The sequence below is a fragment of the Oncorhynchus masou genome, chromosome 15 (genome assembly GCF_036934945.1).
Source record: "Oncorhynchus masou masou isolate Uvic2021 chromosome 15, UVic_Omas_1.1, whole genome shotgun sequence".
NCBI lineage: Eukaryota > Metazoa > Chordata > Actinopteri > Salmoniformes > Salmonidae > Oncorhynchus > Oncorhynchus masou.
In genome coordinates this window covers 18,572,877-18,600,667 of record NC_088226.1, presented here as the reverse complement: position 1 = coordinate 18,600,667, position 27,791 = coordinate 18,572,877, and the positions used below count along the sequence as shown (strand labels likewise).

General features: G+C 41.0%; 2 protein-coding genes across 2 annotated transcripts; both read right to left on the bottom strand.

Moving 5' to 3' along the window:
* Positions 1–2,062: 2,062 nt before the first annotated feature.
* LOC135555016 (guanine nucleotide-binding protein G(I)/G(S)/G(O) subunit gamma-T2-like) lies at positions 2,063–2,744 on the bottom strand. Its single transcript, XM_064987391.1, has 2 exons — positions 2,661–2,744; positions 2,063–2,535 (listed from the first exon to the last, which is right to left on the bottom strand). The coding sequence occupies exons 1-2, from the start codon at positions 2,742–2,744 to the stop codon at positions 2,407–2,409; spliced, it is 213 nt and encodes a 70-aa protein (XP_064843463.1). The 3' UTR covers positions 2,063–2,406.
* A 13,085-nt stretch (positions 2,745–15,829) lies between these two features.
* On the bottom strand, positions 15,830–26,041 carry LOC135556814 (beta-1,4 N-acetylgalactosaminyltransferase 1-like). Its single transcript, XM_064990262.1, has 10 exons — positions 26,033–26,041; positions 25,842–25,939; positions 25,396–25,502; positions 25,021–25,058; positions 22,657–22,828; positions 22,474–22,560; positions 20,574–20,755; positions 18,233–18,376; positions 17,148–17,379; positions 15,830–16,282 (listed from the first exon to the last, which is right to left on the bottom strand). The coding sequence occupies exons 1-10, from the start codon at positions 26,039–26,041 to the stop codon at positions 16,098–16,100; spliced, it is 1,254 nt and encodes a 417-aa protein (XP_064846334.1). The 3' UTR covers positions 15,830–16,097.
* Between the last annotated feature and the right edge of the window lie 1,750 nt (positions 26,042–27,791).

The following is a 27,791-nucleotide window of genomic DNA, read 5'->3' as shown; positions in this document are numbered from 1 at the left end:
AGATGAACATACTTTGGTGTGAAAAGTGCAAATCCATCCCAGAACAACAGCAAAGGACGTTGTGAAGATGCTGGAGGAAACGGGTACAAAAGTATCTACATCCACACTAAAACGAGTCCTACATCAACATAACCTGAAAGGCCACTCCACACCCAATTTTTCAGTTTTTGATTTGTTAAAAAAGTTTGAAATATCCAATAAATGTCGTTCCACTTCATGATTGTGTCCCACTTGTTGTTGATTCTTCACAAAAAAATACAGTTTTATATCTTTATGTTTGAAGCCTTAAATGTGGCAAAAGGTCGCAAAGTTCAAGGGGGCCGAATACTTTCGCAAGGCACTGTACATCAGTCAGGAAGTTAAAGCTTGGTTGCAAATGGGTCTTCCAAATGGACAATGACCCCAAGCATACTTCCAAAGTTGTGGCAAAATGGCTTAAGGACAACAAAGTCAAGGTACTGGAGTGGCCATCACAAAGCCCTGACCTCAATCCTATAGAAAATCTGTGGGCAGAACTGAAAAAGTGTGTGCGATCAAGTAGGCCTACAAACCTGACTCAGTTACACCAGCTCTGTCAAGAGGAATGGTCCAAAATTCACCCAACTTATTGTGGGAAGCTTGTGGGAGGCTACCCAAAACATTTGACCCAAGTTAAACAATTTAAAGACAATGCTACCAAATACTAATTGAGTTTATGTAAACTTCTGACCCACTGGGAATGTGATGAAATAAATAAAAGCTGAAATAAATCATTCTCTCTACTATTATTCTGACATTTCACATTCTTGAAATAAAGTGGTGATCCTAACTGACCTAAGCCTGGTAATTTTTACTAGGATTAAATGTCAAACTGAGTTTAAATGTATTTGGCTAAGGTGTATGTAAACTTCCAACTTTAACTGTATATATTTCCTCTCTAATCACCATGACTATTATTTGTTTTTTACTGTTATTCTCATTATCTCACTTTGCTTTAACAACAGTAGTTTTGCCATTCATGCAGCGAGAGAGAGAGTGACACCACTTATTTGGATAGTCGCACGTAGATGCTTTGTCGTTCAATAACTTTTGTGAAAGGCCTTACCTATCCACTGACAAAATCCTGGGCGGGACAGCACGAAATGAGACACAGAGACGTGACTTCAACAAAGAGAAGGAAACTGTTTCGGGAGTTATTCTTTCAACTCTCCCCGGGACCGTACAAACAAAGGCCAGGGTAATGGCTATCCAAACAAAACCAACAAAAAACAAAAAAAAAACAGTTGGTACCACACGCCAATCCAACAGCTTGAGCCAAACCTATAACAGGGCGTCCTACTGTCCTGGAATTCACCATATTCACCATCTCCGGTTCATAATCATTCTGCCCCTTCAGTCAGGTCCTTAAGATAGCACAAACAATAATCAGTCAATTGGCCTCAGGTGAGCTCATCAGTAGTGGCTGGACAGCGGCCCGCCTCCAGGAGAGGGTGCAGTCGGCCCACTTGATCTGGCTAATCCTGACCACTTTCAACATTTCAACTAACTAACTACTAACCTTAACCTTTATCCTAACCCTAAAGGTAACTGTTACCCTTACCTTAACCCTTACCCTTATTCAAACCTTAACTGGAACCTTAACAAGCTGTTGGATATCAAGAGATTGTTTGTTGATAGTATGCCAATCTGTCGATCATCAGTATGGGACTATCCAAATAATATGTGACTGAAAAAGAGTTTTGAATTCTTACAATTCAACGTTCTAGTTCAATGGGTCTGTATCAGCTCACGGTGATATATCAGACATCAACCCACCTCCTGATACAAATGTTTATTTCTAAAACGTACATTACAACTTGATTGAATCAAGGGACACGTGCAGCATGAGAGGATCCATGTTCTATGAGGTGCAAAACAAGAGAGAAGTCACAGAGAGAAGACACGGAGAGAACCAATAGACATCAAAGAAACTGCTGTACTGGGTACACTTTATTTACAAGCGAAACAAAAAGCCAGTCAGTGTGGGTGCAATTGGAACATTCCACAGCCTGTTTGGAAGCTCTATAACCACCAGAGGCAACTGACAGGTGAGGGGGATAGGGTCATAGGTCTTCAAGGAGAAAGGAAGGACACCATTGTAACCAAGTGATCCCTCTAATCCCCTGAATCGTCCCTGGATAAATCTCCTCCTCAGCTCCCAGTGGCCTCAGGTGACCTTGTGTAGCCTAGTCAGTGTGACATGTTGTGTTGTCCTAAACTGGCTAACTTAGTGGACGTCTCTCCGATTTTTTTTCTCTCCAGTTTCAGCCTCTTCAGCACTGTAAAGAGTGATACATAGCTGCAATAAGTTTGCCATATGTTCCTATGTAAGTACAACATGATGTTTTTCCCTGCGTCCCGCCTGGGGCTGTTTGTCCCCCGGGAGGGCTAGGTGATTATGCAGCCTCCCTTCTCAGGCTCATAGGGGTTCTTATCATCTGGTACTCCTGTTATCAGGAGGTCGGTACCAGACGCAGCCTCACACCAGTCCATGGTGTCCTTGGATGTCTTGGACACCTAAGAGAAAAGGAGAGGGGTCAATAGAAGCATTCTAATTCAGTTCAATGGGACTGTATCAGTGCACGGTGATGCCTTTGTAATGCCACAGAGCTTCTCTTTACGGACCCATTGGTTTTACATACAGGCTCCCTGGGTGTCGAGACTTCTTTCTTCAGCTGTTCCAGCTCCATCTTAAGGATGTCAATGTCTGACATATCCCGAGCCATCTTTCCCTGAGAAGGAAGGAGGGGGAGAGGATCAGTGAGAGAGGGCACACAAAATAAACATCAAACATTCACCACGCTATAACAAGTAACTCTTATCTTGTTGCTCGTCAGTAAAGATCCAAATGAATCTAAATCCTTCTGGATTTGTGAATGAGTTCACTTAGTGAACAGATTGGCATACTTGTTTGATTTTCTTGTATCAGTCTTCAACAACGCGCTTCAGTGGGTTGAACCCAGACCTTAATCTTTACCTTTCAAATCCATATAATTCCTCTTTCTTAAGAATGTCATGTGTGGTAAAATTACTGTAGGATGTCACAGCAAGCGAAAGAATGTTGCGGGACAGGATTATCCAATAAGACCGCACCCTATCCATTGTGTAACTTTGTATGGCTAGTCGTCAGGAATTCTACTCTAATAATATCTTGTTTTTAAGTAGAGTTGATCTTGATGGGTTTGACCTGACACAGTAAAAGACATGTCAGGTCAGGGATGGGCAACTTTGATGGGGTGGGGGCCACAAAAAAACTGAACTGAACTGATCATGAGGGGCCGCAGTGGCTCGCTGGTCACTTGACAGCAGAGAGACATTTTTTTAAGTTGTAGAGTTAATTTCCTGCAATTCTACCCGTTTTGCCATGGGGATGTGAGAATACCCCGACTGAGTTCCAAAATATATACAGTACATTATATTTTTGGGGGAGGGAAATGAATCCGCTGGCCTGGAAAATGGGAGCCTTAGACATCCGAGTGTATGAACAAACCCAATGAACTATTGACATGTCTGTTTCCATGGCCTTGTGCTTGTTGACTCTTCCCTATCCTAAAAGAATATGTCATACAGCTGAACTTTGGAAAAACATGAAGGCTATGTGGTTGGTGTTCTTTTTTGGGTACTACTTCAGTCCTACCCTCTACCAACACGCTGTGCCTCCATAATCAGGCAACCAGCCAACCCCAAAACGAGCAATTATGTCACATGAACAATTATAACATGTAAGGAAGCCACTGTGACAGTGGGTTGTGCAAACAACAGATTTATTACATTGTGACTTCTGGCCACACTGAGGAAACACACACTGCATTCATCCATTTATTTCTGTCCCAAAAAGGCCATTGATATGGCCTATGAGTCTAGAAAGAGACCTCTGAGTTATGTCTAACAATAGTGAACACAACTCAGAGTAGTCAATTATACAAACACATCGATTAATTGATCCTATTTGAATTTTGATACTACATTAAATGTAGTAGTATGGCTTTGTTGACACCTGTCAATAAAAAAAAATCCATCCCTCAATAAAAAAATTGAAAAAGACGTTCTAAATGCATACATTTAACTGAGTGAATTGCTCAGTTGAGCTAGAATCTCCCTGAACACTGGTCCAGGCTACTGGCCAAGACTGAAGTTACGTCGCCACATCCTCTCCTCGGGCCGACACTCACCTATTGGTTGTGGGGACCGTCGATGCAGGGAAAGTGTAGTCTCTCGCCCTCTATGGGAACGCAGTGTTCGTGTTGTCCAACTGGATCACCCTGTTCCTCAACTCTCCCCTTCAGGACGTTCTCCAGATGGCACGATGACAGATATGGGAGGAGACACTTGTACAGACCCCCCCCCACCCCCCACCCCCGTTCCTAATCAGATTAGTCTATTATAATTAGCTGTGCCAAATGTCAACCTCAAATCACAAATTACCTTTGAGTATCACAGGAGGACATAAGAGAGAGAGAGTATCAGCTCCAGCCAAATGCTCCCAAACCACAGGTCCTGGATCTGCTCTCACAATGCCAATCCTGGCCTTTATCATGGGGTTTCAAAGTTTAAACTGGCCCTAGATCTGTGCTGATTATGAGCAACTTCCACTCTCACCTGGGTCACTCTCAGAGGTCGAAACGAGAGAAAAAAAGTTTGAAATGGAACACGGATATGAGCATTCTGATTGACCAGGAAATTATTTTAAAACTGTCCACTTACAGACCTTGTGATGGATTGAATTGGGGGGTGGGGTAATAAGAACATTTACGGTATAAGACCTATACAGTATAACAAAGTAACAAAGACATATTGTTTAATTGTCAGGCATCTTATGAGTTGGTTTCTAGGCAAACCCCATTCAAACTGTTCTAAATCCTTCAGGACTTCACTTGCTCAAACATTTCCAATCCCTCACATGTTTTACATCTTAACAGTGACCTTGCTGGTCGTCTGCTTCTGTCCCACCTGGACCTGAGGCCTGTCCCATTTGGTATCTGTCCCCACGTCATCTCTTATTAAAGGAGCAATCTCAGACAGATAGAGATGTAGGATCGATGAATACAGATGTAGTATCTTAATTTGATCAGTCTTTTGTTGTTGAGAATTTTCCTGCACAGCCCGGAAATGCATACTTATAGTGTATTCAATGTTAAAAAAGGCTTCTAAAGTTTATCATTTTCACTTTAAAATGTCCGACTTGATTTGCCCTAACGGAAATTGTATCAACCACTCTTATTTTCTTGCTGTAGCAAACTGGCTCAAATGAAGATCCTGCATCTGTAGGGCTGGAGAAATGTAACAATGTCACATGTATAGATGGTATTTTCTTGATCTATTTTATCAAAATGTAATGTTTTAACCATGTTTTGAAGCTTACAGTAATTTAGTTAAAAATCTAATATTTTTGATTGTGATGGAGAAAGACAGTTGAACCAAGCTTTTTCCCAATGAAATTTCAGGACTTTTTGGGGGGTATTTTTTTGGAGGGGGCGTAAAAATATTTTAAACCTAACCCTAACCATACCCCTTAACCTAATCCTTACCCAAACCTGTGTGGGTCTTGTTTGCATGGGGAGGTGTCAAGGTTACAAGCTGTGGGTTTACAAGCAGAGGAAAAGACTCAAGGACTTCTTTCAATTTAAAAAAAAAAGTTATAATTATACATATAAATATTTATTGGGTAAAAGTGTTGTGTAATAATAATATGTACATGTAATAATAATATGTATGATTTATACAAAGGTTTATTAAAACAACATTAGGCTGACATTAACATTAACTTTTTGAATAATTGTAATATGTATGCATTTCTGTACTAAAGTTTTTTAAGAAAATACAAGGTTTATAAGAAAATGTAATGTACCTTCCATTAATTAAATAGCTCTTCCTCCTGACCTCTGCCCCCCCCCCCAAGTATGTGTGTGTGTGTGTGTGTGTCTTGGCTGCATAAGGAGGTGTCACGTTACAAGATATGGGTTTACAAGCAGAGGAAAATACTAAAGGAAATCTTTTATAAGAAAAAATACTTTAAAAAAATAAATAAATAATTATACATATAAATATTTATTGGCAAAAGTGTTGTGTAATAATAATATGTATGTGTAATAAAGATATGTATGATCTATATAAAGGTTTAGTAAAAATATATAATAAAAACATTAGGGTTAATGTTTAATATTGCAGAGTAAACATTTTGGTAACTGTAATATGTATGCATTTCTGTACTAAAGATTTTAAAGAAAATAAAAGGTTTGAAAGAAAATGTAATTTATACCTTTAATGAAATCTCTCTCTCTCTCACAAGAGCGCTTGGTGTCACAGGTTGTGTGTAGAGACAGACCAAGGCGCAGCGTGCTCTGAGTTCCACATCTTTATTTTTGTGAAACTTACAAAAACAAAAGAAACAAACAACCAACCGTAACATAAGAGGTGCTACATGCACTAACTCAAAAACAAGATCCCACAAAAACCCAGTGGGGAAATGGCTGCCTAAATATGATCCCCAATCAGAGACAACGATAAACAGCTGCCTCTGATTGGGAACCATACCAGGCCAACATAGACATAAAACAACCTAGATAACCCACCCTAGTCACACCCTGACCTAACCAACATAGAGAATAAAAGGCTCTCTATGGTCAGGGCATGACAGTACCCCCCCCAAAGGTGCAGACTCCAGCCGCAAAACCTGACTCTATAGGGGAGTGTCCAGGTGGCCATCTAGCGTTGGTGGCGGCTCCGGTGCGGGGGAAGTACCCACTCCACATGCGGTTCCACCAGCATTGGTGCGGGACTTTGCCCATGCCCAGACCACGGGTCCGGCCTTGGAGCCGGGTAGAATGCCGTGCCCGGACTTGGCCTCGGCACAGAGGAAGGCTCCGGCCTTGGAGCGGGACTGGACGCCGTGCCTGGACTGGGCACCGGCGCAGGGGAAGGCTCCGGCCTTGGAACGGGACTGGATGCCGTGCCTGGACTGGACACTGGCGCAGGGGAAGGCTCCTGCCATTGAGCTGAGTAGGCCACCGGCGCAGAGGAAGGCTCCTGCCATTGAGCTGAGTAGGCCACCGGCGCAGAGGAAGGCTCCTGTCATTGAGCTGAGTAGGCCACCGGCGCAGAGGAAGGCTCCTGTCCTGGAGCGGGACTGGACACGCTGCCCTGCCATGTCTGGAGCTGCGAGGAGTAACAGCGTAACCTACGTCGCTAGCTACCATGACTACGACCAAAGCCGGTGGCAGTACCGTTGAGGACACACGTGAAGGATCTTTTAAATGATCAAAAAGTCCCACAAGCAGTTGTTACAACAACAACAAAATAGCTTCAAGTGTGGATTCAACTAATAAAGGAATGGACGACCTGCCCAGAGAGGTCCAGAACCTGAAGAACAGTTTGCAGTTCTCCCAGGGTCACCCTGATGAGTTGAAACAGGAGAACGGAAAGATGACAGCAATCTGTAGTCATTGAGAGAGGATATCAGTTCTGTGTGTGAATCCATGTTAACAACGACAGATAAATCAGACTATCTCGAGGTACAATCAAGGCGAAACAACATGGTTGTGGACGGAATTGCAGAATCTCCAAGAGACCTGGACGGAGTCTGAGGACAAAGTGAGGAAAATGATCTCTGAGAAATTGAAGATGGACCACAGCAAGATTGATGTGGAGCACACCCACAGGACGGAAAACCCACCACCGGCCCAGGTGATAGGCCGATAGTAGTCAAGTTCCTGAGGTTCAAGGACAAGGTAGCTGTTCTGGAAAGAGCCAATAACTTGAGAGGAGCGTATATCTTCCTCTACGAGGACTATCCAGAAGCCTGGAAGGGATGAGAGAGCCAAGCCTATGGGTTGATAACTTCAACCCTGCAGCACACACACACACCAATTGATTAATGGACTGCTGAATGTATATTTTTTTCTCTTGCTTTGTTTGCTCTTTTCTATATTATGTCTATCTCTGATAAGCAACCCAGGAAAGGGCTGAACATAGCCCATATTAATATATGTAGCCTTAGAAATTAGGTTAATGAAATCAATAAATTGATAACATCAGATAACATTCATATATTAGCCATTTCTGAGACTCACCTAGATAATTAATTTGATGATACAGCAGTAGCAATACTAGGATATAACATCTATAGAAGAGACAGAAATGCTTATGGGACAGGGGTTGCTGTATATATTCAGAGCCATATCCTTGTAATGCTAAGAGAAGATCTTTTGTCAAGTGTTATTGAAGTGTTGTGGTTGCAGGTTCACTTGGCACATCTAAAGCCTTTTCTTTAGGGGTGTTGCTATAGGCCACCAGGTGGTAATAGTCGGTATCTAAATAATGTGTGAAATGCTTGATAGTGTATGTGATGTAAACAAAGAGGTCTACCTTCTTGGGGACCTGAATATTGACTGGTTTTCATCCCGCTGTCCGCTCAAGAGGAAGATTTTCACTGTAACCAGTGCCTGATATCTGGTTCAGTTTATTAATCAACCTACCACTGTGTTTACAAACACTACAGGAACAAGATCATCCACATGTATTGATCACATTTTTACTAATATTGTAGAACTTTATTCTAATGCTGTGTCTGTAGCCATTGGATGCAGTGGTCACAATATAGTGGCTATATCCAGGAAATCAAAGTTCCAACAGCTGGGCCTAAGGTGTGTAAGAGATCATGCAAAATATTTTGCTGTGACTATTATGTGGATGATGTTAAACATATTTGTTGGTCTGATGTGATTAATGAGGAGCATCCAGACGCTGCACTTGATGGATTTATGAAATTGCTTCTTCCAGTTATTGATAAACATGCACCTGTTAAGAAACTGACTGTTAGAACTGTTAAGACTCCATTGGTTGATGAGGAATTGAAAAAACTGTGTGGTTGAAAGAGATGGGGCAAAAGGAGTGGCTAATAAGTCTGGCTGCATATCTGACTAGCATGTTTACTGCAAATTGAGAGACTATATAGACCCTCCTATCTGTCATATTTTTCATCTGAATCCTAAAGGAAAGTCTTTGTCCTCAGGCCTGGAGGGAAGCCAAGTAATTCCGCTACCCAAGAGTGGTAAAGGGGCCTTTACTGGTTCTAACAGCAGACCTGTAAAAGCTTGCTGCCAGCTCTTAGCAAACTGTTGCTAAAAATTGTGTTCGACCAAATACAATGCTCTTTCTCTGTAAACAAAATAACAACAGACTTTCAGAATGCTTATAGAGAAGGGCACTCAACACTGACACAAATGATGGATGATTGGTTGAAAGAAAGTGATAAGACGATTGTGGGACCTGTACTGTTAGATTTCAGTGCAGCCTTTGATATTATTGACCATAACCTTTTGTTGAAAAAACGTTTGTGTTATGGCCTTTCAACCTCTGCCATATGGTAGATTCAGAGCTATCTATCTAATAGAATTCAACAGGTTTTCTTTAATGGAAGCTTCTCTAATGGCAAACATGTAAAGTGTGGTGTACCGCAGGGCAGCTCTCTAGTCCCTCTACTCTTTTCTATTTTTACCTATGACCTGCCACTGGCATTAAACAAAGCATGTGTGTTCATGTATGCTGATGATTCAACCATATACGCATCAGGAACCACAGCTAATGAAGTCAGTGAAACCCTTAACAAAGAGTTACAGTCTGTTTTGAAATGGGTGACCAGTAATAAACTGGTCCTGAACATCTCTAAAACTTAGAGCATTTTATTTGGTATAAATCATTCCTTAAGTTCTAGACCTCAGCTGAATCTGGTAATGAATGTTGTGGCTGTTGAGCAAGTTGAGGAGACTAAATTACTTGTTGTTACTTTAGATTGTAAACTGTCATGGACAAAACATATAGATTCAATGGTTGTAAAGATAGGGAGAGGTCTGTCCATAGTAAAGAGATGCTGTGATTTTTGACACCACACTCCAAAATGCAAGTCCCGCAGGCTCTAGTTTTGTCTAATCTTGATTATTGTCTAGTCATGTGGCCCAGTGGTGCAAGGAAACATCTAGTTAAGCTGCAGCTGGCCCAGAACAGAGTGGCACGTTTTGCTCTTCATTATAATCAGAGGGCTGATATTAATACTATGCATGCCTGTCTCTTGGCTAAGAGTTGAGGAGAGACTGACTGCATCACTTCTTTTGATAAGAAACATTGTGTTGGAAATCGCAAAATGTTTGCATAGTCAACTTACACACAGTTCTTACACACACACTTACGCGACTGGCATGCCACCAGGGGTCTTTTCACAGACCCCAAATCCAGAACAAATTGAAGAAAGCGTACAGTATTATATAGTGCACTTATTGCATGGAACTTCCTTCCATTTCATACTGCTCAAATAAACAGCAAACCTGGTTTCAAAACACTGATAAAGCAACACCTCACAACACCTCTCCCCTATTTGACCTAGATAGTTTGTGTGTATGCATTGATATGTAGGCTACGTGTGCCTTTAAAAAATGTATGTAGTTCTGTCCTTGAGATGGTCTTGTCTATTGATGTTCTGTATTGTGTCATGTTTTATGTTTTGTGTGGACCACAGGAAGAGCAGCTGCTGCTTTTGCAACAGCTAATGGGGATCCTAATAAAATAACAAAATAGCAAATACCAGAGGTATGGACTCGAGTCACATGACTTGGACTCGAGTCAGACTCAAGTCACAAATATGATGACTTGCAACTCAACTTTGACTTTAACACCAATGACTTGTGATTTGACTTGGACTTGAGCCTTACGACTCGACCTGACTTGATTCCCTCCCCAAGCCCAAGTCATTTAAAGTATGCTATTTAAAAAAGTGTGCAGTGCATCAAATCTTCATTTAACGGATTACAGTTTGAAACGGACAGCAGCCAATAAAACTGTGCCAGCTGAGAAAAAGTGTGTGGCAGTGCAGAGGAACGTCGGCGGGTGAATTCAGATGGAGCCCTTGAAAAGATGATACTCGGATGTAAAGACGATGCTGTATCAACATAAAAACAGATGCAACTTGCAAAACTTGCGAGAAGAAAATTGCAGATGGATGTGCAACAATTTCCAATTTTGTTCGACATTTGAAGCTGCACAAAGAACGGTAAGTTGTGGATAATATAGCCAACAGCTATATATTTTATTACTATACTAGTGTATCATGTAGGCTAACTTAATGTTAAATCAATGAGCCTCCACACAGTCAGTGTGAGAACGTGATCATTGCAACCAAGAGTGAGCGACAACTGGCGAGGCTGTTGGAAGCCTAAATCCTGCCTGATGTTACTGCTGTTCCTAAACCCACTGACATATGTTACAGGCTGACTAACAACGCTTGCGTCGCGTGCGCGAGCGTTGCAAAACACATTTAGAAATCTATATTATTCAATTATTGCACCCACACTGCTCGCGGCGCCAACGAGCGTCTGCATTGTCAAGAGCTAAAATAGAAGTCAGTTCTATTTCTGATGCAGATCGCCGGTGCAAGTCCTGCCTCTCCTATCTCCTCATTGGTTTATAGAAGCAGGTACTGAAAGACGAAATAGACCGGTGGCGGTAATGAAAGTCATTTATGAAAGTTGCCAATCGCAATATAAAGTCAAGAGAAGAAAAAGCCTGGAAGGAGGAGAGATGACTATAAGCAATTCGGTTGACCGTTTTGTGTGGATTAAGTGGTGGAGTAGAGGACCTTCTGCATTTCAGGTAAAATAACAACTCAATGTTTATATCCCAGGACAAATTAGCTAGCAACAGCAAGCTAGCTAGCTAAATTGCCATAAATGTTTAATGCTTTTCATGGGGGGCAACCCATGTATTTCCAGGAAATATGTTTATTTGGAAAGTAATAAATATATAGATATTTTTAAAAGCATTCATGATTTGCGTAAATGTAATATACTAACTATTACTCTTGTTAAAAATAGGAAATGCTATTACATTTGGTGAAGGACACATTATGACTTGTTTAGGACTCGAAACTCAAAGTTTAGGACTTGAGACTTGACAGTCTTGACTTGAGACTTGACTCGGACTTGCCTGTAGTGACTTGGGACTTTACTTGCGACTTGAGTGATAAGACTTGAGACTTATTTGTGACTTGTAAAACAATGATTTGTTCTGCCCTCTTAGGTTCTATTTGACCCTCTTATTATATCAAAACCTCTCAGACTAGAAAATATGATTAGAAAGTATGATTTAAAACTATGGCTAACTATGTTCAAAATATGATTAGAAACTAGAACAATAAACTATAACACACTATGAGAGGTATAATTGAGTATCATTGAAGATCTAATTGTGTAATTCTCTCTCTCTCTCCCAAAGTAACAAATATTAACAATGTTTCAATGTTTTGTGTTGGAACAGTTCTGAAAGACAATATAACATCACATTTTTGGAGAATTATTAATTTAATGTGTGTCGTGACTTTACGTTCATTAATCTGATGACTGTTATTTATTTAATCCAATAACTATGGTTAATTGTTATCCAATTAAATTAATAATGTAACAAGTATGTCATTAAGATTTGGGGCACCATGGAAGAAGTTGTTTAAAGAGTTACCATCTCCCGAATTAAACTACAAGTTATATGTCTTTTACATCGATAAACAGTCAAACACCTTATTACTCATTACCTCAAATCAAATTGTATTAGTCACATGCGCCGAATACAACAGGTGCAGACCTGACAGTGGGCAGCTGGGAGGAGGTGCTCTTAATCTCTATGGACTTCACAGTGTCCCAAAGCGTTTTGTAATTAGTGCTACAGGAAGCAAATTTCTGTTTGAAAAAGCTAGCCTTAGCTTTCCTAACTGACTGAGTGTATTGGTTCCTGACTTCCCTGAAAAGCTGCATATCGTGGGGGCTATTCGATGCTAATGCAGAACGCCACAGGATGTTTTTGTGGTGGTCAAGGGCAGTCAAGTCTGGGGTGATATCTGTTCTTAGTTCTACATTTTTTGAATGGGGCATGCTTATTTAAGATGGAGAGGAAAGCACTTTTGAAGAGCAACCAGGCATCCCCTACTGACGGGATGAGGTCAATATCCTTCCAGGATACCCGGGCCAGGTCGATTAGAAAGGCCTGCTCACTGAAAGTGTTTTAGGGAGCGTTTGACAGTGATGAGGGGTGTTTGTTTGAGCGCGGACCCATTACGCACGCAGGAAATGAGGCAATGATCGCTGAGATCCTGGTTGAAGACAACAGAGGTGTATTTAGTGGGAAAGTTGGTCAGGATGATATCTAAGAGGGTGCCCATGGTTATGGTTTTAGGGTTGTACCTGTTAGGTTCCTTGATAATTTGTGTGAGATTGAGGGCATCTAGTTTAGATTGTAGGACGGCCGGGGTGTTAAGCATGTCCCAGCATGTCCCAGTTTCTAACAGTTAGAACCTGACAGGCTGACCACACTGCTCGCGTCGCGTGCAAAATATATTTTGCAATCTGTTAATCAATTACTGTACGCACACTGCTCGCGCGCGTCAATGAGCGTCTGCGTTGCCAAGGGCGAAAATAGAAGTCCTTTCTATTTCTGTCGCTGATCGCGCTGCAAGTCCTGCCTCTCCCATATCCTCATTGGGTTATTGAAGCGGGTACCCACGTGCCATCTCCTCATTGGTTATACCCACGTGGATGATTGAAAGACGAACTGTGTTTCCGGTTGTTGTAGTAATACTATGAAAGTTTAGATGCCAATCACCATATAAGTTCAAAGATGAAAAAGCCTGGAAGGAGATGACTATAAACGATTTGGTTGACCGTTTTATGTGTGGATTAATTGTCGGAGTAGAGGACCTTGTGCATTTCAGGTAAAATAACAACTCAATGTTCATATCCCAGGACAAATTAGCTATCAACAGCAAGCTAGCTAAATAGGACAAATTAGCTAGCAAGTGCAAGCTAACTAGCTAAATTGCCATAAATGTTTCATGCTTTTTGACCTGTCCCCAAATTAATGTAATTGGTTCAGAGTTTGTTTTGATATTTTAACCTGCATATCGTGATCGCTTTTGGTGTAGGGGGACAAAATACATTTATGCACGGGGGGGGGGGGGGGTTAAATGTATCTGTTAAGGTAAGATTACAATAACCCTTTCAATAATGGTGTGAGGCATCTGGATTATTTTTGGGGGGATTTTTGGGGTGAACCACCGGACATTCCAGCTTTAACCTTGAGGTTAAAGGTAAAGGTTTGGTATTTTATTAGGATCAGCAGTAAAGGGTATATCTTGCCCACCCTGAGAACTCTTTTTATAAGGGTAAAGGTTAAACAGGTTTAAAACAGTTGTTTCAAAGACAATTTGGAGTGCCCCTTGTGTACATATTGGCCCCTTGTGTGTTAGGACCACCTGGATTAACAACGTGTTGACCATTACTTCTGGATAGCTGAGAACCCTTTTTTTGTGTGTAAAACGGTTGCTTCAAAGACACTACACACACATGCACACATCCCAAGAACCAAGCGCTCTTGTGTAGAGAAAGAGATAGAAACAGCTTGGGGAGACAGAGAAAGACAGATTTCATTAAAAGAAAATGTAATTTACCTTTAAAACCCTTTATTTTCTTCAAAATCTTTAGTACAGAAATGCATACATATTACAATTATTAAAACATTTACTGTGCAATGTTAAACTATAAACTATAACCTTAATGTTTTTACTAAACCTTATATATATAAATCATACACATTATTATTATTATTACTATTATACAATACTACACTTTAATACCCAATAAATGTTTATACACTACCGTTCAAAAGTTTGGGGTCACTTAGAAATGTCCTTGTTTTTGAAAGAAAACCACATTTTATGTCCATTAAAATAACATCAAATTGATCAGAAATACAGTGTAGACATTGTTAATGTTGTAATTGACTATTGTAGCTGGAAACAGCAGATTTTTTATGGAGTATCTACATAGGCATACTCCGATTAGCTAACACAACGTGCCATTGGAACACAGGAGTGATGGTTGCTGATAATGGGCCTTTGTACATCAATGTAGATATTCTATAAAAATCTGACATTTCCAGCTACAATAGTTATTTGGGGCGGCAGCGTAGCCTAGTGGTTTGAGCCTGGACTAGTAACCAAAAGGTTGCAAGATCAAGACCCCAAATTTTTGAACGGTAATGTATAATTATTTTTGTTGTAAAGACTGTTTTAAAAATTATTTTTTCTTAGAAAATAGTCCTTGAGTATTTCCCTCTGCTTGTAAACCCAAGCAGGTGCATCACAAAGAATGGCATCAATGGTTTTGTCATTGTGGGCCAGACATGAAGGACACAATACACCTAGAATTGGTCTAGGATACATGTTTTCTGTAGTTTCTCTCTTTTGAGGTTTCTTGTCGCTCGTAGTGATCACAGGACAAGTCTATCACTTACTTATACTCAGGCAGACCTACCCGGAAATTACGTTTTCATTCTACAAGGGGTCACAAGCTCACTACACAGGAGCTTCATAAGTTCACTAAAAAACCTGTTTCCAAATTTCAAACACTTTTTCTTTAAAAAGGTCTCTACACCACACATCAATCACCAGGCCATTACGTTTTATTTCAAGCATGTGCTTTACTTCAAAGAGACAGCTTCACTATCAATTTACATAAGCACACCCAAAATAGCGTGAGAACATCCAAACAGGATGTCCTTAAAAAGGGCATTAACACAGGACACAGGAATAACTCAATCACTTTTTGACAGCAACCGTCTACTATATTCTCTCTGTCAATCCTGTGACCACAGAACTCAGTAGAGAAAGTACCTAGAGCAACACAGTTTTTAGACAGCTCTAAATGTGACTCTGTAAAAACATTATCTTATCATAAACAGTCAAAAAAAGATATCAATTCAAGGTGTATTGTGTCCTTCAAGTTTGGGCTATAATGACAAAACCATCGGTCATTCTTTGTGATGCGCCTGATTGTTTTAATGGTGTGATTGATATGAGTGAAAGCCATATCGGTTACATTTTCCAAACCGACGATCACCTCATACTCATTTGCTTCCTGTAGATACCTGTGGCTTTACATTTTTTGAAGAGAACTGCGCCACTACAGATGGGATGCCGCGACTACATATTTGACTATTGCGCCTCACTATTGCGCCACTATTTTCACTGTTAACTTCTTTGTAAACTATCCATAATGGATACATTTCAGGTGGTTCTTGAAGAAGTGGTGGGCTAGTTTGTCTTCCACGTCTTTTGATTGTTGATTTCGGAACGACGAGTACTTTGGGTTTTCAATTTTGAGTTGGTGGTCGATGCTGACATGACTACAGCTGGCAACCAGCAAACTGCCCAACCCATCCATGAAGAACTCTGAAACAAACATATGGACAGGGAAAATGGAATGGACCGAATATGAATTACCAAAGACAGAGCAGTGCCTTAAGCGTAATATCAGCAACATGATAATAATCTATAGAAACAATTGACTTCTTCAAAACTTACCACAACACTGAAACTGAACATCACTCTCAAATGTGTCCATCTGTCTTTCTTATTGACACAGCTTTTACTGGGCTTTTAACTGCCCTCTTAGCATAGGATGAACTTTTAATGTCCCTGGTAGGAAAATTGTCTTAAGACACAAAGTACTGTTATATACAGTACAAAATAGACTGACTGTACATTACACACTCAACATTGTACATATATTACACAATACCTCTGTCATACACATTGTGCACTTCTCATACTGTATATCTACATACAGAATACATATTGGCCAAGTCTCCCTCCTAAAATAATAAAAAAGGATATATATATATATATTACCAGTCAAAAGCTTGGTCACCTACTCATTCAAGTGTATTTCTTTATTTTTACTATTTTCTACAATGTATAATTATAGTGAAGACATCAAAACTATGAAATAACACATATGGAATCATGTAGTAAGCAAAAAACTGTTAAACAATTAAAAATATATTTTATATTTGAGATTCTTCAAAGTAGCCACCCTTTACCTTGATGACAGCTTTACACTCTCGTGGCATTCTCTCAGATTTCCACTTTGAAGAATCTCAAATATAAAATATACTTTGATTTGTTTAACACTTTTTTGGTTACTAAAGGATTCCATATGTGTTATTTCATATCCCTCCTAATGGAGATCTTCAAACCTCAGTGGGACTTCCTGGATATATAGAGGTTAAATAAATAAAAATGTAATAAAGCCCACCTGAATGCGCCACTCTCTTCAGCAGGGGGTCAAAGCCCACTTTGCGCACAGCATCTGTGCGACCAAGGAATAAGTTGACCACCCCGCTGGTGAAGGAGCAAGTGGGGAACCCTGGAACAGGTTGGTATGTCACTGCACCCTTTCTGTTCAGACAACCCCCGTCCTCCCCATTACCATCCTCGTACACCAAAGAGAAGTGGAACTGGCCGTGACCCGCCACAGAGCCGCCCACCTGATCAAAGGAGACAGAGAACAGAGCAGGTCCACATGTAGTAGAAATAATAATAATTCTTCATTTCATTTGTAAAGCACATTTCTCAGACCCAATGCGTAGGAAATAAACACAATAAAAACAATCCAAAGCACAGAAAAACACATACCACTTTTTTTTCTACGAGTGTATCTAGAACCTAAAATTATTATTCTGCTGTCCCCATAGGAGAACCCTTTGAATAATTATTTTTAGTTCTAGGTAGAACCCTTTTTTTCTTCCATGTAGTATAACTGTTCCACAGACGGTTCTACATGGAACCCAAAAGGGTTCTACCCGTAACCAAAAATATTTTAACTTGAACCAAATTGGTTTATCCAATGGGACAGCTTTAGAAACCTTTTGGAACCCTTTTTTCCAAGATTCTGGAAAAATACAACAAACAAAGCTATATTCATGTGTTGTCGGATCCAGAGGACATTAAAATAGAATGAGCAGAGGTCCTTGAAACATGTGCAGCACAGTTTTGGACACTTGGCAGATGTACCAATAAACAGGACATTACAATAGTCCATACAGGATGAGATAAAGGAGTGGGTGAATGGCTCAGCTGCAGACTGTGACAGCATAGGTCGTAACCTGCCAGTGTTCCATAGATTGAAAAATTGACTTTGGTCACACTTTTGATGAGGGCCTCAAAAGAGAGCTGGCTGTCAAGTATCACACCAAGGTTTCGAACCTCACTGGAGGGGAGGACCTTGACACCATCAATATTGTAAAGAGAAAGTGTTCCAGCCCAAGTCTAAGCAAAACAGGTAACAATTGTTCTAGCCTGGTGACAGATTGGGGATCAGGCTACAGTTACTCTGCTCACCACATCTAGTTCTGGTGTGGCCTCCATCACCTCCACCAGATTCTCAATCTTGGTTTTGTCTGTGAACAGGAAGTCGTCATCAACCCAGAGGAAGTATTTGGTAGTGACCTGAGAGACAGCCAGGTTCCTGCCAGCAAACCAGCCCTTTGGGAAGGAAAATGTCCTCAAAATTACTTTGTAGCAGTGCCTATCTGTGATTTTTTTTATCCTATAAAAGAATTGTAACTGCAGAATGTTCAAAGGCATACAGATGTAGGATCTTAATTTGACCAGCATTGTCATTGCAAAATAGTCCTGCAGCAAAGGAATTTGAATGTTTAGTACATAATGTTGCTTGATTGGTGGTTAGGCTATTAGCTGGCCAAAATTACACCAAATAAAAAGTGCAATACTGTTAATATAGCCATGTGTTAGTATGGGTTTTCAGTGAGTATGGGTTTTCAAAGCTCATCTAGAGTTCATCTGTAGTTTCTGTGGTGCAGGACAATTCCCAGCAACAGTGATCAAATTAAGATCCTACACCCGTATAACATAGGAAAGGAAACCCTGCACTAACGGAAATTCTTTAGCAGCTGCAGGTGTCTAACAAATGGGCGGACACCTGCTCTTTCCATGACAGAGATTGACCAGGTGAATCCGGGTGAAAGCTATTATCCCCGATTGATGTCACTTGTTAAATCCACTTCAATCAGTGAGTACATTTACATGCACACAAAGAATTGGATATTAAACTGATTATGGCAGTAGGCAGATTATGCAATAGTCATCTAAACACCTTACTCTGTTTATCTTAATTGGCGTAAGGTCAAAATCGAAGTAAGCATAGGCTGATTAAAACACCTGGTTTTCTGGGCAATCTTTCGAATGATTAGGACATGTAAACACCTTAAATCAGCGTACCAGAGGTATTGGATTTGCGCATGTGATAACACCAGCCCAGCGAGCCTCCCTCTTCAGCGCGAGTGAAGTGTTTTCGGGAACAACTGCATGTTTGCCTCTTAGAAGTAGTTCACATACACACTTTACATGTCCGAACTCAGAATAAAACATGCTTCCTAAAAATAACATGATCGCTGTGGTAGAACGTTCATTTTAATTGGCGTTTGTCTGCATTTATCAGTGTTCTCAATTCATTCCGGCAGGGTAGCCTAGTGGTAAGAGCGGTGGACTAGTAATCGGAAGGTTGCAAATTCAAACCCCCGAGCTGACAATGTATCTGTCATTCTGCCCCTGAACAGGCAGTTAACCCACTGTTCATAGGCCGTCATTGAAAATAATTTGTTCTTAACCGACTTGCCTAAAAGGAAAAATAAAAAAATACATTACAAAGAGCCTGTCCTGTTACAGCTCCTCCCACCACCCTCCACTGCTCTATATATATTGACAGTCAAAATAAAATCTGATATGGTTAGATTGGTGAAAGTGATTAACATTGCTGGAGTTCGCAAAATCTTTTTTAATACCACATAAATGACCGAAATGCTACCCTGACACTGACAAACAAACGTTGAGTGTTTTCTCAGAATTAGAACCTAACAATATGTAGGATATAAATGTACTCGTTTGTTGCTGAGAATTTTCTTGCACAGCTAACGCTTGTCATTTGCACTTTAAAACTTCAGACTTAATTTTTCCTAACGAAAAAAGCACCAACCCCTAATAAAATGTAAATTTATTATAATCCACGTTTCCTGTTGCTGCAGGACTATTTTCCTGCTGTAGCAAACTGGCTCAAATTAAGATCCTACATCTGTACGTGTAGGTCTATGGCAGGTTGCCCTTATTGCACTGATCTGTTCCTGGAGACAAATACATACAGTGGGGCAAAAAAGTATTTAGTCAGCAACCAATTGTGCAAGTTCTCCCACTTAAAAAGATGAGAGAGGCCTGTAATTTTCATCATAGGTACACTTCAACTATGAGAGACAAAATGAGAAAAGAAATCCAGAAAATCACATTGTAGAATTTCTTATGAATTTATTTGCAAATTATGGTGGAAAATAAGTACAAATCCTACATTGTGATTTTTCAGGATTTTTTTTTCTCCATTTTGTCTGTCATAGTTGAAGTGTAGCCATGATGAAAATTACAGGCCTCTCATCTTTTTAAGTGGGAGAACTTGCACAAATGGTGGCTGACTAAATATTTTTTTGCCCCACTGTATACCTGGGTTATTTAAGACATGCACATCACAATAATTAACAATTCAATAAAATCTTATTTCTGTTCATTTCAACTCAGAAATTCAATCACACATGCTCAATATGTATGTTATGTTCATCATCAATTCACATTGAATGTCCAGTTTGAGTTTTTCAATTTGACCAAAACCAGCTTGTACCTGTGCTGGGGGCATGATGTACTGCTCAATGTTGGAGCCGTTCACTTTCTGTGGCTCCAGGCTGTCGTCGGCAATGATAATTTTGATGTCCTTGTAATAGGTCCTTATGCTACTGATGAGGGCGTGCAGCTCGGTGTATCTCAGAAACGTCTTGGTGATGATGGTCACCCGGTAGTTGATATCTGCAATGAGAGATCATCTCTGGTTTAACGCAGCAAAATCCTAGATCCTACTGCAATTGGAGGTGGGTGTGTCTGTTTGATTTGTATACTTAACCAAAATAAAACGCAACATGTAAAGTGTTAAACAGCATGATCATTACACAGGTGGACCTTGTGCTGGGGACAATAAAAGGCCACTCTAAAATGTGCCGTTTTATCACACAACACAATTTCACAGATGTCTCAAGTTGAGGGAGCGTGCAATTGGCATGCTGACTGCAGGAATGTCCACCAGAGGTGTTGCCAAATAATTTAATGTTAATTTCTCTACCATAAGCCACCTCCAATGTCATTCTAGAGAATTTGGCAGTACATCCAACCGGCTTCACAACCACAGAGCACATGCAACCACACCAGCCCAGGACCACCACATCTGTCTTCTTTACCTGCAGGATTTTCTGAGACCAGCCACCCAGACAGCTGATGAAACTGTGGGTTTGCACAACCGAAGAATTTCTGCACAAACTGTCAGAAACCACCTCAGGGAAGCTGCAGGTGACCTGACTGCAGTTTGGCGTCGTCACCGACTTCTGTGGGCAAATGCTACTGGCACATTACAGAATTATACTCTTCATGGGCAGATGGCAGACAGCGTGTATGGCGTTGTGTTGGCGAGCAGTTTGCTGATGTAAACACTGTGAACAAAGTGCTTGGAATGCTGTTGTAGTAAGGCAGGTCCTCACCAGACATCACCGACAACAACGTTGGGCACAAACCCACCGTCGCTGGACCAGACAGGACTGCCAAAAGATGCTCTACACTGACGATTTGTGGTTTTGTCTCACCAGGGTTGATGTTCGGATTCGCGTTTATCGTCGAAGGAATGAGCATTACACCGAGGCCTGTACTCTGGAGCGGGATCGATTTGGAGGTGGAGGCTCCGTCATGGTCTGGGGCGGTGTGTCACAGCATCATCGGACTGAGCTTGTTGTCATTGCAGGCAATCTCAACGCTGTGTGTTACAGGGAGGAGATCCTCCTCCCTCATGTGGTACCCTTCCCGGATCTTAATCCCATTGAGCACGTCTGGGACCTGCTGGATCGGAGGGTGAGGGCTAGGGCCATTCCCCACAGAAATGTCCGGGAACTTGCAGGTGCCTTGGTGGAAGAGTGGGGTAACATCTCACAGCAAGAACTGGCAAACCTGGTAGAGTCCATGAGGACGAGATATACTGCAGTGCTTAATGCAGCTGGTGGCCACACCAGATACTGACTGTTACTTTTGATTTTGTTCCCCCCTTTGTTCAGGGACACATTATTCCATTTGTTAGTCACATGTCTGTGGAACTTGTTCAGTTTATGTCTCAGTTGTTGAATCTTATGTTCATACAAATATTTACACATGCTAACTTTGCTGAAAATTAACGCAATCGACAGTGAGGACATTTCTTTTTTTGCTGAGTTTGAGGGGTGATGTCATAATTCTTCCTCATGACCGAATCTTGGTACCCGATGATAGCCCTAAGTTTTGCAGTTTAAAGACGCTGCCATTAGCTCATATCTGTAGAAGCTTCATGACCAAAAACAATGGATTAACATTCACATTATCTTTCGTGTAGCCTTTATTTATATCCCACTACTCTGATCCCCAGTCTTGATCCTCACCCTATGGTTGATTCCTTCTCCCCAATTTCACATTCAGATACTGGCTACATTACAAGGGAATAAAGGGGATCTCACCATTTCCTATGTCATATAAAACAGGCACTGATGTCTGCTGGATGACAATGGGGAAGACAGCCTCATGGTGTTCAAACGTGAAGTGAGCTGGTGAAAGAGCAGGGAAGGGTGGTGTCATATGATGGTCTCAGATGTAGAGAGGAAGCCATGGGTATGGTAGGAAACCTGGATCTACGGCCTTACCCAGATCTCCAGTCCTCATTCGGTACACAGTGCTGGTGTAGGTAATTTGTCCCAGAAGATTGTTGAGGTCAGATAGGCTGGTAGACTGGACAGTGATCTCTTTCTCTCCCTCGTTGTCCCCCTCTCCAAGGGCCTCGATGGCCAGGACACCACTGGACACACTCAGAGTCACCTGCAGGTACATAACACCATAGCGTTTTCATAAACTCAGGCCAAAGGTTGAGAAGGACCATTTTCCACTTCTATGGAACTTATGTGATTGTACAGTTGTTGAATCAATGTGGTTCTTGTTAGCATTTGCATACTTCTCTCGCTCTAATCAATTGAGTTCCTCAAAGGTGTATTCAAATTAAGTTTTGTTGTTAGAAGTTAGATTGAAGCAGAACAACACCATGTGAATTGAGATTTAGCATTTAGATGTATAGTTCAAAAATTATTTGTATCTTTTGTAGCACAAAACTTGTAGGCATTTCTGTCATTGTAAACAAATGTGAAAAATAGGTGGATTAATTTGTTCTATATGGTAAAACTTTAATTTGAACATGGGCCTTTTGTGCCTTTAATATTTGTGCAACTGTCTGTGGAAGGTAGTTAGCTATGTCAAATATTTACCTTATCAATCCAGTTCATATCAATGCAGTCTCAAACAGACAAACCGTAACTGAGGAATGAACCAGTGGGGGAAAAACGATTTGCTGCTTACTTCATTGCAAAAAGGAAAGGAACACAGGGAGAACTGGTGTGATGGTACTGATGATTTGTCATCACAGATGGTTTGTTTACATAGCAGGTGAGGATAATTAATGTGGCAGGTTAGGAGAAGTAACGCAGCAGGTTAGGAGAATAGGTTAGGGTTTGCTACAATGCTACAGTTGTCAACAACAGATGTGTCCACGAGATTAAGCTGGTGTAGGCTTACTCCATCTAGTCACAACGGTAGAAACATAAAACAAACCATCTGTGGGACAAATCAGGAGTATCATAACACTTGGATGAAAGTAACACAGGGCGAAAGTAACATGGCCATTTTCTCAGATAACACAGAAGCTAGAATGTGAAATCAGCACATCCCTAATGCGGAGGATGACCTCCCTGCATCGGACCCTGAATTTTTTTGGGGGGGGGGGTTGTAGAGTTGTGCATTACATAACCCATCTAGTGACTAAACAACAGCATAGGTTTTAAGTATCATGCTAGCTAGTCTCGGGTGTTAGCCTGGGAGAAGTTACAGGAGAGCCAGGTGGGACAAAATTGATGACCTGGAATAAAATAAAATCAATGTTTGGGCACTGGCATGTCTCTTATAGTTCATATTGCTTTCATAATGTTATAAATGTTTAAAAATCGCATATGACATCATTAAAATAATGCCTTAATTGACCATTTGCTTTTATCGATAGGTTAGTGGTTTAAAAAAAAATAGCTATGATTCTGGGGGTCAATTACCTCAAGCCATGGAAATGTGATAAGCAAGATGAGTTTGCCATTTGTGAAGAGAATATAAATGTATATTCTATCAAGACACGATGAGCACACTTGACAAAGACAATTGATTTGTAGCGCTAAACATTTAGTCATGATTTGTAGGGATAAACATGAATAGTCATTCAACATTTCCATTAAAGAAATTATGGCTAATATTGCTATTATATGATCGTTTTAGTCTGATTAATAGGCTAAATAAATGAAAATAGTGCTTGCGCAACATTGTGATGTTGACGCATGGTTAATTTTAATGAATTTCAAACCCATATACTCATTTCTTGAATCGACACAAACAAGAACCTATGGCTGATAGTACCTTTGTTGAAAGTAAGGGTCATTACAAACCAGAACAATTTAAATAAGACAGATATTGTGCACTTTTGGCCAGCTGTTAATTTTGACCCAAACCTGTTTTTAGGTTAGACCCGCCTGGCTAGTACAAAAGTAGCATTATGCTAGTTTCGTTCTGTATTTTTAGTTAAAAGTGATTAGTCCTAGACATTTAATTACAGTTGCTAATGGTAGAGGACATATATACTGCAAGTTGCTTATCATAAAATATGGTTTCTCTAGCACTATCGATCTCTGTGTAAATAGGAAAAAAATAAGTGTTACTTTCATCCCGGTTTCTCCCTACATGAAGTAAAAGCTAAGCAGAAAATGATAGATATGACACCTGATGTAAAGAACCACCACCAAAAAAGAGCAGGTAACTCTTAACATTAAGGGTAAAATTGACATTGTTTGTATCCTGCCCTTACCCTTACTGTAAAGTCTTACCAAAGATTCCAATCAAACACCGACAAACAGTTGTTCATTACAACATGGAGAACATAAGACCCTCAAGTCCATTATCCATTCAAAGCGTTTCGAACCAACCTTGTAATTTTGTCTTTTTGCTGCATGGAGAGCTAAACCTGAAATAATATTTTTTATAGCACAATTTAAATATTGAGTTACTAATCTATTGTGTAACTGCTTTGCAGAGAACATACTGTATACAGTTTCTTTGTTGATGATGGAGGCTACGTAAACAAGCGGTTCTTGCATAGACATTTAAGTCATTTAGCAGACGCTCTTATCCAGAGCGACTTACAAATTGGTGAATTCACCTTCTGACATCAGTGGAACAGCCACTTTACAATAGTGCATCTAAATCATTTAAGGGGGGTGAGAAGGATTGCTTTATCCTATCCTAGGTATTCCTTGAAGAGGTGGGGTTTCAGGTGTCTCCGGAAGGTGGTGATTGACTACCTGGTATCAATGTCTTCCGAAGTGGGGCGACAGTGAACCCCTGGATTGGATACTGAAGAGGGGAGTTGGATGGAGCAAAGATAAGCCTGTTCAGACTGGAGCTTGACCTAGGAGAAGATCAAATGGTCCCATAAATGTTTCCTGAGGACAGCATGCATGTGCATATTTAAGACATAACAATCAACTTAGTGGATATTCTTCTTGAACTGGAAGAATATCATGTCCAGAAATGACCTCGTTGCCAGTGTAACGGCATTAAGAAGTGCAATAAACAAACTCCACAGTTAGCTTAAAATGTTGTTATTAAGGAGGGCGGTCACGAGTGTTGCGAAGCAGAGGTCCCGTGTTCGAGCCTGGTATGAGCCGAATCAGGGGAAAAGGGTTACTCGCTAATCAAGCTACTTGATTTCCGTAACACCAGGTTACATTTGTAGCATTTTACCCACCTGATATGATGCTTCCTGTACTCCTCAGCTCTTCGTTTGACTATGTCATCATACTGGTCTTTTGGAATATGATCTTTCAGTACAAACACTCCGCTTCCCTGACAGATGCAATTGGGTTGTCTGGGACTGCTGGATGGTAAGGCTCTATTGATTCACGGGGACAAATAGAACATGATCTACAAGAACTGGACAGGTTCCATTGCTGAATATATACAATTTTAAAACTGGTATAGTACTTTATTGATTTTCACAATGGCAGAACTGTCTTAAAAACAAGTATGTTGTACCTTTACATTTTGAAATGTCTAAGTGATTTCAGCCTTCACGATAACTTAATTCAAACAAACAGTTGCTGAAAAATAAAAATGTACCTTATTTGCTGAGGAACTAATTGATCTGTGTCTTCCTCTGTTATGCTATAGTGGAATGTGAAGAAGTACATCACTGATGCTGACAGACAGAAAATAGCTAGGACAAGTATCTGCGTGCCTCTACCCATCTGTCGAAGACTGCCCATCTGTAGAAGACAAGAGCATCAAATTCTGACCAGGGAAGCAATGTAAAATCTTGAAGGGGCTACCCACTGGAAACAAACTGGTTGAATCAGCGTTACTGCCATCATATATATAAACTCAGCAAAAAAAGAACCGCCCTCTCACTGTCAACTGCATTTATTTTCAGCAAACTTAACATGTGTAAATATTTGTATGAACATAAGATTCAACAACTGAGACATAAACTGAACAAGTTCCACAGACATGTGACAAACAGAAATGGAATAATGTGTCCCTGAACAAAGGGGGGATCAAAATCAAAAGTAACAGTCAGTATCTGGTGTGGCCACCAGCTGAATTAAAAAGGCAGGGTCAACATAAAAAGTAACAGTCAGTATCTGGTGTGGCCACCAGCTGCATTAAGTACCGCAGTGCATCTCCTCCTCATGGACTGCACAAGATTTGCCCGTTCTTGCTGTGAGATATTACCCCACTCTTCCACCAAGGCACCTGCAAGTTCCCGGACATTTCTGTAGGGAATGGCCCTAGCCCTCACCCTCCAATCCAACAGGTCTCAGACGTTCTCAATGGGATTGAGATCTGGGCTCTTCGCTGGCTATGGCAGAACACTGACATTCCTGTCTTGCAGGAAATCAAGCACAGAATGAGCAGTATGGCTGGTGGCATTGTCATGCTGGAAGGTCATGTCAGGATGAGCCTGCAGGAAGGGTACCACATGAGGGAGGAAGATGTCTTCCCTGTAACGCACAGCATTGAAATTGCCAGCATTGACAACAAGCTCAGTCCGATGATGCTGTGACACACTGCCCCAGACCATGACGGAGCCTGCAACTCCAAATCGATCCCGCTCCAGAGTACAGGCCTCGGTGTAACGCTCATTCCTTCGACGATAAACGCAAATCTGACCATCAACCCTGGTGAGACAAAACCGCGAATCGTCAGTGAAGAGCACTCTTTGCCAGTCATGTCTGGTCCAGTGACGGTGGGTTTGTGCCCATAGGCGACGTTGTTGCCGGTGATGTCTGGTGAGGACCTGCCTTACAACAGGCCTACAAGCCCTCAGTCCAGCCTCTCTCCGCATTTTGCGGACAGTCTGAGCACTGATGGAGGGATTGTGCATTCCTGGTGTAACTCGGGCAGTTGTTGTTACCATCCTGTACCTGTCCCGCAGGTGTGATGTTCGGATGTACCGATGCAGGTGTTGCTACACGTGGTCTGCCACTGCGAGGACGATCAGCTGTCCGTCCTGTCTCCCTGTAGCGCTGTCTTAGGCGTCTCACAGTACGGACATTGCAATTTACTGCCCTGGCCACATCTGCAGTCCTCATGCTTCCTTGCAGCATGCCTATAAGGCATGTTCACGCAGATGAGCAGGGATCCTGGGCATCTTTCGTTTAGTGTTTTTCAGAGTCAGTAGAAAGGCCTCTTTAGTGTC

Excerpts from the sequence above, each read along its gene's own strand:
- LOC135555016 (XM_064987391.1), bottom strand. The coding sequence starts at position 2,744 with ATGGCTCGGGATATGTCAGACATTGACATCCTTAAGATGGAGCTGGAA. Across the intron at positions 2,536-2,660 it reads TCTCGACACCCAGGGAGCCT|GTGTCCAAGACATCCAAGGA; the intron begins GTATGTAAAACC and ends CTTTTCTCTTAG.
- LOC135556814 (XM_064990262.1), bottom strand. Across the intron at positions 25,503-25,841 it reads TACAGGAAGCATCATATCAG|GTCAAGCTCCAGTCTGAACA; the intron begins GTGGGTAAAATG and ends ATCTTCTCCTAG. Across the intron at positions 22,829-25,020 it reads CAAAAAGACAAAATTACAAG|GTGACTCTGAGTGTGTCCAG; the intron begins GTTGGTTCGAAA and ends ATGTACCTGCAG.